General features: G+C 62.0%; 1 protein-coding gene across 3 annotated transcripts in view; it reads right to left on the reverse strand.

Moving 5' to 3' along the window:
* Window positions 1-323: 323 nt before the first annotated feature.
* Window positions 324-9,378, reverse strand: part of CYHR1 (cysteine/histidine-rich 1) — a 12,304-nt gene continuing 3,249 nt past the window's right edge. For all 3 annotated transcript variants that reach the window (XM_014538663.1, XM_005865039.2, XM_005865037.2), the window contains 3 exons: window positions 3,323-3,561; window positions 2,482-2,693; window positions 324-1,045 (listed from right to left, as the gene is read on the reverse strand). In XM_014538663.1, the coding sequence (XP_014394149.1) occupies window positions 654-1,045; window positions 2,482-2,693; window positions 3,323-3,561 (843 nt within the window). In that variant the 3' untranslated portion in view covers window positions 324-653. The remainder of the gene's footprint in view (window positions 1,046-2,481; window positions 2,694-3,322; window positions 3,562-9,378) is intronic.

The following is a 9,378-nucleotide window of genomic DNA, read 5'->3' on the forward strand; positions in this document are numbered from 1 at the left end:
TAAATTTGCATAACTTACAGAGGAGCCTATAAAGAATTTCATTTATTTCCTGGGAAGAGACAGAATTTCACCCTGCATTCCGAAACATCCGCTGAGCCCAGGTGGCCAAGTCCTGCCTCCCTGGAGTGGCTGGGGGGTGCGCTGAGGCTGTTATGAGACCCCTGCCCCTGTCCACTCCCCTGCTGGGGCCCATGGTGGAGGAAGCAGCATCTCCGTGTCTCCTAGGGGCACACTGAGGGATGAGTGGCTCTGACCCCCAGGCCCACCAAAGTTTCCCCACTGTCCAATCACAGCCACGCCTTACCCTTGAACAAAACAGAAAGTAGGAAACAAGGTGCCTTTTTAATTGCAATCAGATATGCTGTCTGAAGCCAGCGCCCGAGCCCGGCCCAGGAGCTGTGTGCGGCCCAGGGCAGGTGGGGCGCTTCGCCAAGTGGCAGAGGCCGGCAAGTCTGCTGAGCTCGCCTTGCGGTGTCCCTGAACCAGCCTCCATGCCCTGGACAGGGAGGCAGGTGGAGGGCCAGGTGGTGAGCGCTCACACCTTCGCACACGCATGCAGACTTTCCCGTGTTCAGGTCTGTTCCTCCTCTGCTGAAATGGTCAGACAGCACTGCAAAGCCGCGGCCAGGCAGGTGTGGGCAGCGCAGCGGCGCCTACTTCTGGATCTGGAAGAGGAAGAGCCGCAGGTTGATGTTTTTGGCGGCCAGCAGCTTGTTGCACTCCACGGAGTCCACGATGGGCAGCGGCACGTAGTCCGTCTCGTTGCTGTCATTGGTGAAGACGAAGTGGTAGATGACAGGGCTGATCTTCACGTCGTCATAGGGGCCCTTGAGCAGCAGGAAGGAGCACTCCAGGGGTGCTGTGACCTTGCTCTTGAGGAGCAGCTGGAAGGACAGCGTGCGCTTGCACGACAGGTTGGGGTTGCGCTCTGAGTCGTTCACTCGCGCCTTCAGGACCCACGTCTGGTTCAGCACCGTGAACCGCGGTGTCTCGTAGTATAGGCGCGTGATGAAGTCGTCCGTGCGGTACGGCCGGAACTGGACCTCTGTGGAGACAGACAGGCCGGACAGAGCCGGCAGTCAGGGTGGGCTGGGCTGGTAGCGGAGCCTTCCGACCAGCCGAGGACACAGGCTCAGCCAGGGAGGAAGGCAACTTACCAGGAGGGCACGGGTGCTCTACTTGTCACAAGGCAAATCAAAGGCAATTATGGCAAATGGAGGCACACACAAGCTTTGGGGAGAGAAGTGACACGCGTTAGCTGCAGGGAGTCCAGAGACAGTGAGGTGGGTGGCCAGCCCGCCCCCTGGCCTCCCTCCTGGCCCCCGCCCGCCCCCGGGCCATGGTAAGCAGACACACAGACAGGATGCAGTTCTGAGAACAGTGCACTTTATTGGTTCCATACAGAGCTGCCAGAAAGCCGGCAGGCAGGCCAGTGCGTGGCATCCGGCCAGAGTCGAGCGCTGGCATGCGGCCCACTGCTGTGCTCTACTGTCACAGTCCTCAGCACAGCACGTGCCCAAGGCCGGCTTGTCCCTCCAGAGGCGGCCAGTCCTTCCTGCGTGGATGGGCTCCCTGCCCTGCCACTGCCCAAGTCACGACGCCTTGGCCTGCCCAGACACCGAGGTCTGGCCTGGACTCTTGGTGCCGCGGCGCCCACCAGGGAGACTGAGGCTGCAACTAACCAGGCCCCAGGCCCTCAGCCTCTCGGCCTGTGCAGGCCCACACTGAGCCAGGCCCAGTCCAGGCAGCATGGTGTGACTGGCTGCCAGCGACCGCCCTTGGTGCTCTGAGCCAGCCGCCGGCATGGGCTGGGCAGTAGAGGCGGGAGTCTCCCTGAGCGGCCCCAGCATCAGCAGGTGCTTCTGGCTGTTCTGTGTCTAGACCAGGCTCTGGCCTGGCTCCTGTTCCCAGCACGTCCAAAGGCAGTGGCCAGGAGAGCCCAGGAGATCCAGTGGGCCCGGATGCGGTCCAGCCTGCCTGTCCCTGGTGTCCATTCCAGCTCTGCGTTTTGAGCTGGGCACCCTCAGCTTGTTCTGAAGCCCTGGCCCTGAGCATCTTCTTGTGGCCTTAGGAGCTTTGTGGCCACTGCAGCCTCACACCCACATGCAGGACCCAACATGACGAGAGTTCTTCTGGCCCCTGGCTCTGCGGGGCAGGCCACCAGTTCCTGGGCCCCCGAGACACCCCTGCCCATCCCCCACACAGCGAGGACACCACCTTGCTGAGGTGGCAGGGCCAGGGTGGGGACGACGGGTGGGAGGGGCCTGTGAGAGCCCTGCAGGTGCCTGAGGTCCTGCCTGGGCTCCTCCCTGCTCAGCCTCTGGTCCATCTTCTCCCCCAAGGTGTCCTCCACTCAACAGGAGCTTGTTCAGAGCCCAGCTGCCTGGCTTGGCCTGTGCCCCCTGCCCAGAGCCCAGTGCTCCCAGGCTCCCAGCTGCCAGCCCCAGGCTCTGTGGCCAGCAGGGGTGGCGGACGCCTCACCTGTGTAGCCGATCTTCTCGAAGCTCAGCAGGCTAAAGATGCTGTTGTAGAGCTGCATCTCCTTGCGGTGGCTCTGGTCCATCTCGTCCAGGATCTCCATCAGTTCATTGCCCGTCTTGGTGGGGTGGGCACAGGCAGCCTCGTGCACAGTCAGCTCATGGAAGGGGCCGTGCCACGGGCAGCCAATTCGCTTGTACTTGCACTGGGTCACCCTGCGGGGGAGGGGGCACCGTGGTCAAGGCCTAAGCCTCAGGCCTCCACTCAGCTGCACACAAGCCGCTCCCTGAAGCACACTCAGTGTGTGTCGCCAGCCAGGAAGAGGCCAGAGTGTAAGCCGGAGAGAAGGAGCTGTGTGAGCACAAGCCATTCACACCCACTGCTGTGGGGTCTCTGTCCTGCTTGGAGATAGTGGCTGCCGACCACTATCCCGGACCTGGTCCAGCTTCACTCTGAGTGAGGCTTCTGTCCAGGCCCAGCTGCTGGGGACTGCGGAGTGGCCAGGACTGGGCTGGGGTGCCTCACACCGAGACCCCAGACCTCCTGAGCTGGCCACGCTCTCCTGGTCCCAGGGATGCCAAGGACAGCCTCTAAGAGGCCACCACACATCCAGAGCACCCTAGAGAACCAGGGTGATGTCCAGACAGTCACTGTGTACAGATCCAAGCCTCCCACCCTCCGTGGGGCCCCACACCCACCCACTGCAGGGTCTGGACCCTGAGCAGCTTCACGCTGGCCCAGCCCTGCAAGGGCAGAACGCGAGGCCCAGGCAACAAGGACCAGCCAGAGCATGCTGCACGCTGAGGCCTGGCCTGCCCCAGGCGGCCTGCAGCCAGGCGGTTACCTGTCTTGGCACTCCTCCTTCTGGTGCCTCTCCAGGAGAGAGCGGGGAAACTGGCGCAGGCAGAAGCCACACTCGGAGGGCAGCTCGCTCACGGCTTTCTCCACAGCCAGGTTGCGGCAGCAGAGGCTCTTACTGATCTCACAACGACAGTTGGGGCATGTGGCCTGCTCCTCCTTCAGCCGGGCATCTGCTAGTAGGTGGATAAAACAGCCAGCGCACATCAAGTGACCATTAGTACACTGCGAAGAAGGAAAGGGAGATGAGCTCACAGACCTGTGGACTCGCGCACACATACACGCTGCCCGCCAGCTCCGCCAGGGCCAGGCCAGCCACCCTGAGGGGCTCGAGCCGTAGGAGGGGCTGCCATGAACAGAGGCAGGGGAGGGGCGCGCTGGTGCTCAGCACCCAAAGGAACACGGCTTAGTAGGGTCAGGCCTCTTCCCTAGAGCCCTGCTGAAACCGCCAGCCGGCTCTGTGAGCTGGTCTCCAGGGTGGCCCGTGGCAGCTTGCAGAGGTTCCGGCTCATCACCGAGGCAGGCCTGCTGGTGGGGAGCCTGGCCTTTCCCATGACAGGAGTCGGAGACAGTCCTGAGGCCCCTGATTTGGGCGCCTACAGGAACTTGGACACTCGGTGGAGCGTGGCAACGGTGCTATGCCAGCAGCTGTTGAGGGGCAGCCGATGCTGCTCCCTGGCCTTCAGAAGGGCCACCTCATGCTGGGGCTGGGACCTGGTCCCTGCCCTCTGCCTCCTTGATGGGCAGGGTGAGCAGGCAGCTGCCACCTACCCAGTGACGGTGGCTACCTGCAGGTGCCTTCCCAAGACCTGGTGGCAAAAGCTGATGCAGGTGGGGAGGCCGAGTTAGCCTGGGACAAGGGCGCATGGCCAGTGCATGCCAGAGGGAGGCGGGAATGGGTGGGGAGAAAGGGTAGGGGGACATGTTGCTGCTGTGGGTAAGAGCCCCCCCCCCCCCCCCCCCCCCCCCCCCCTTCCCCCCCGGCCCCCAAAAAGCTCCGTTTCTGAACCTGAAGATCTGAGGCCCAGAGATTGCCTACAGCAACCTGCCACCCCCACTGAGGCCCTGAGCCTGTGGACAGTAGGCTGCCAGCTCAACTCCTCTCTCGGGTCTCTCACTAGTTCCACACACCTCCTGAGCACCCACGTGGTGCCGAGACCAGGCACGGTGGACCATGGGCTGGGCCTCCACAGGCTCAGTGTAGGGGAAGGAGAGGTACACACAGGAGCCAAAGAGGTACAAGAATAAAGAGTTGAGCTGAGCTGAGCCTGGCTAGGTTGGTCAATTGGTCAGACAATTGGTCAGAGTGTCGTCCTGATATACCAAGATTGCAGGTTCGATCTCCGGTCAGGGCACATACAAGAATCAACCAATGAATGCACAAATAAGTGGAACAACAAATTGATGCTTCTCTCTCTCTCCCTAAAATCAATAAATAAAAAATTAAAAAATAAAAGACTTATGCTAAGTGTCCTCTTGGGGCAAACAGAATCCTGCCCACACAAGCATCACAGACGATCTGCACGCAAACCTCACTTTCTCAGTCAGTGTAAAATGGGGGAGCTGGCTGGCTCAGTCTTGGGGGAGCAGATCTGGCAGGGGCTAGCCCGTCCTGCTTTGGACACATGGCTGGTCCCAGAAGCAGTCTGTCCTGCCCACCCACAGGGATAGTGGAGAACCAGAGAAGTGGTGAGTGGGGGTCAGTGGAGGACACATGCCCCAGGCCCCTGCCACCTCCTGGGAGGTGCAGACCAAGGGCTCAGATCACACTCCTCTCGGCAAGGGCCTGAGCCAACAGAGCCCCGTGTTGCCGCAGCCTCGGGAAGAGCACTGTCCCTGTCCAGAGGCAGGGAGGGAGCGACACGGCCGACTGACCACTTGGTAACGGGAGGAAACTTCAGGCCAAGCCCCAACGCACCTGGTTCAGTAAGGCCAACTGGACACCAACATGGAGACACCCCTGGGCCCGGGCCCCGCGCCAGCCACTCTAGGTCTGGACGCCTCCTGCTGAGCAGCCACAGCTGGGGGCACCAAACCCACAAGGGCCACTCAGCCCAGCGGGAGGTCCCCCTCACCAGGCCCAGCAGGGCCTTGGGCACCACATATCCCCCATGCTCCGCCCAAATGTCCTCCCCTCTTTGATCAAGGGGTGTGGGAGGGACCGCAGCGTCCCAGGCACCCAGCTGCTTCGGTGAAAGCCACACTTCAGCCTGAAGTCCTGGGCCAGTGGCTCCTGATGTCACGCCACCCTGAGAGCCAGGACTCAGGTGGGAACCTGTCACTCGGACTGAGTCAGGCTCATTACTCAGAACTAAGTGCAGCCTGGACCACAAGGTAACGCACACGACCAACCACCACACAAACAGCTTCTCATCTGGCCTGTCCAGAACCCTCCCTGCCCTGGCTCTGGACACCTAAGCAGATACATTAAAACTCCTCTCTGCTACCTGTCTCACCTAAAAGCACGAGCCAGCCGGCCACAGCCCGAGAGCAGGGAGGAGGACCCCAGGCCTTGGAGGGCAAACCCACCTGGACTTACTTGGAACAGTGCCTACAGCCCCAGGCCTGCCCACAGCTGCTCCGAGGTGTGCCTGAGGCTCCCCAATGCCTGTGCCACACCCACCGGCCCTGCTTCCTGAGCCCTTTACCAATCAGGTAAAAGGCCCCGTGGGCCAGGGCCTGAGCTGAGTTTGGGCAGAGACAGGAGGCCTTAGGGAGAGGAGGCGCAGCAGGGCCTGTGCGGACGAGCAGGAGGGGCACCAGGTGGAAGGGGCCCAGGCGGAACAGGCCTGGGTCTGAGGCCAGGAGCTTAGGCATAGGGGTCAGAGGGCCAGTTGGGACCACCTCCCAGAAGCTCCTTCCCCCTGATGAGGGTCACAGGAGCTTTTCTGGCTGAGCACCAGGGAGGAGAGAAAGAGCTACGCGGCCCCTCCCTCCAGACACTCCATGGCTCAGGGCCTCAGCTAATGTCAGGACCAGTGGAGGATGCACTGGGCCTCGTGTGAAGGGCAGGGGAGAGCCTGGGAGGGAGGGAGAGCCTGGGAGGGAGGGAGGGAGGGAGGGAGGGAGGGAGAGCCTTGACAGGTCTGTTTCTTTTGGTTGAATGATCACTGCTGTCCTAGATGTTTAATTAGAGAAGAAAGGGAAAGGCTTGCTAGGGAGGGAGGGAGGGATCAGGGTGGCTCCACAGAAGCTGTTTGTCCCAGAGAAGGTGCCCCTGGCAAAGGGGCTGGTCCCACGGCTGAGACCACACAGCTGCATCCAGAGCAGATACAGCCTAGAGCAGCCGTGGGCAAACTACGGCCCGGCCAGTTTGAAATGAATAAAACTAAAAAAAAAAAGACCGTACCCTTTTATGTAATGATGTTTACTTTGAATTTATATTAGTTCACACAAACACTCCATCCATGCTTTTGTTCCGGCCCTCCGGTCCAGTTTAAGAACCCATTGTGGCCCTCGAGTCAAAAGTTTGCCCACCCCTGGCCTAGAGCTAAGGGTGCAGCCCTCCTGCCCCCACCCCAGGGGCCTACCCCAGTGTCCTCCTGCCTGGGCTCTGGAAGGTGGCCACATACCTTGTCAGGCCAGTCACCAAGGACACATCTAACACCCACACAAAGAACATCAAAGCCAGCACCTGCTGTACCTGCTCTAGCCACAGCGAGACCCATTGGCCTCAGTGCTGTTCGTGGCCCGAGTCCTCAGCAAGTCTCCCGACCCAGGCGTGTGACACCACCTGCCAGGAGAGCCGCCCTGCAGGGCTGAGGTTCAGACTTGAGAGCAGCTGATTGCCCATCACCCGCCCAAGGCGAGCCTCGACCACCACTAAGGCTTCCCTGGGGAGACGGAAGGGGGGTCTGGTGGCCAGAGAGCAAGCTCGTGGGGGACCAAGCACTCAGCTGACTCCAGGCCCATGGAGTTGTCCTCACAGCCAGTGCAGGAGCAGCACAGACACCAGCTGGGACAGCTCTCAGAGGCACGGTGTGGCTGCTGCCCACCCTGAGCCTGGGTCCGGAAGGGGTCAGGAAAAAGTGGCCCAAACCAGCCCAACATTGCTCCTCAAAGAAGGCCCGCAGAAGGGGAAGGGCTGAGCCCAGGCCAACAGGTGGTGGCCAGCAATGGGCATGACCAGGACATGCAGAAAGCTCTGGGCCCCACAGTTTCAAGGCAGCGTGTGGAACCCAGATCCTCCCAAGAACACTCAGCTTTGGTGCCAACCAGGTCTGTCGGGGCCTCTGCCCTCGATGTCCCCATCCAGGGTCACTGTGGGGGTGAAATGGGACACCACACAGCAGCACGTCACCAAGAAACCTTCCCTCCTGCCCCCGGCTTTCGGGCCCCTCCCACTCCGGTTGCGGCCTGAGCCCTGCTGCGCACCCTCACCAGGCACCCCGTCTCCCGCAGCCAAAGTGAGTTCTGACCAGGATAGGGCTCCAGTCAGCCCTCACAGTGCCAAGGGCTCTCCTGCTGATCCCATGTGTTGGGGCTTTCTCCGGCCTCGAGGCAAGATGGAAAGCACCCCAACCAGGCCCAGGTGTCACTGGGAAGAACAGGCTTGCGTGGGGCCCAGCGTCGGGGCTCTCCCTGCTGCCCAGACATTTCTCAGGGAAGCCATGAGTTACTACTCATGTCCAGGCCATGGGGAGGGCGCCGGTCAGTGCTGCCCTGCACCCTCATTCTCCATCACAGTCCTCAGCTCCCAGCACAGTGTGGGCCGGTTTGAACCAGCCAGGCCCAGAGGCCTGGTCACCAGCGGCTCCGGCCACAGGCAGAGCTCAGCTCTGTGCTAAGTGGACCAGGAGCCACTCACTGGAGGCGGCCCTCAAATTTCCCTGGGCCCCATTCCATGGGCTTGGCTTCCTGGGCTGTCACTCAAGGCCCAAGGAAGTTCCCACCTGGGAGGACCCAAGGTCCTGGGCAAGGAAAAGGGGCTGGAGGACGAGTCTGAGGCGCACCCCCAGGCTGCGGGGTTATGCGAAGCTCCCCACTGGCACCAGGCCGAGGGCCTGCAGTGTCCCTACCAGAGCCTCTGGCCAGGAGGGAGGGTTGAGAACTGGACCCACGTCCTCTCTGGCACGCCAGGGGCCTCCTAAGCAACCACGCGGCAGGCACAGCAGAAAGGATGAGACCCCGAGGTTGGGAAAACGGTAAACCAGACTAGCCCCAAACTGCGTATCACAACGGCCCTCACCCAGGCCCCCCGTCCGAGCAGAAGCCCAACTCCTGTAGTGCAGACAAGTGACAGGGAACCTGCTTCATCCCTCACAGGGGCGCAGGGGGCTGGGACAGACAGGTGTGTGTGTGTGTGTGGAGGGCTTCCGGTGGAGAGAGACAAAGACAAAGCAGAGGGCAGGACCCTGTACACTAACTCTGGGGCCAGAGCGTGGTAGCTTCTTAAGACCCACCTGGGCCAGGTACCCTCCGGAACTGCCCTGACCCGGGTAAGAAGCCGGAACACAGCCGCCAGGAGGAGGGTGGACAGACCCCCTAGAGCGCGTAGCCTAGGAAACCGGTCCGGGTGAGGCAGGCAGGGCTGGGGAGCAGGGCTGGGGAGCAGGGCTGGGGAGCAGGGCTGGGGAGCAGGGCTGGGGAGCAGGGCTGGGGAGCAGGGCTGGGGAGCAGGGCTGGGGAGCAGGGCTGGGGAGCAGGGCTGGGGAGCAGGGCTGGGGAGCAGGGCTGGGGAGCAGGGCTGGGGAGCAGGGCTGGGGAGCAGGGCTGGGGAGCAGGGCTGGGAGCAGGGCTGGGAGCCGACCCGGGCACAGCATGTTCAAGAGGCACCGGGTCGGACTAGGAAGGGACCCAGACTTCGCTCGATGCAGGTGCTTCATTCAGACCCGAATGCGGGGAAGGAATGGGGGAGGCATCCCCTCTCTTCTCAGTATTTTTCCAGAAAAAAAGGAGGCCCACTCCGGAGGAAGAAGGGGTGCAGGAGGAGCCTGAGGGCAGGTTTGGGGAGGTGGCTGCTGAAAGAACAGAGGAGCTCCCGGGTCTAGGGAGCTCAGCAATGCGGGGAGCAAGCTCTGGAGGGGTGGGGTGGGCGCCCGC

This window comes from Myotis brandtii, unplaced genomic scaffold (assembly GCF_000412655.1).
Source record: "Myotis brandtii unplaced genomic scaffold, ASM41265v1 scaffold1956, whole genome shotgun sequence".
Lineage (NCBI taxonomy): Eukaryota > Metazoa > Chordata > Mammalia > Chiroptera > Vespertilionidae > Myotis > Myotis brandtii.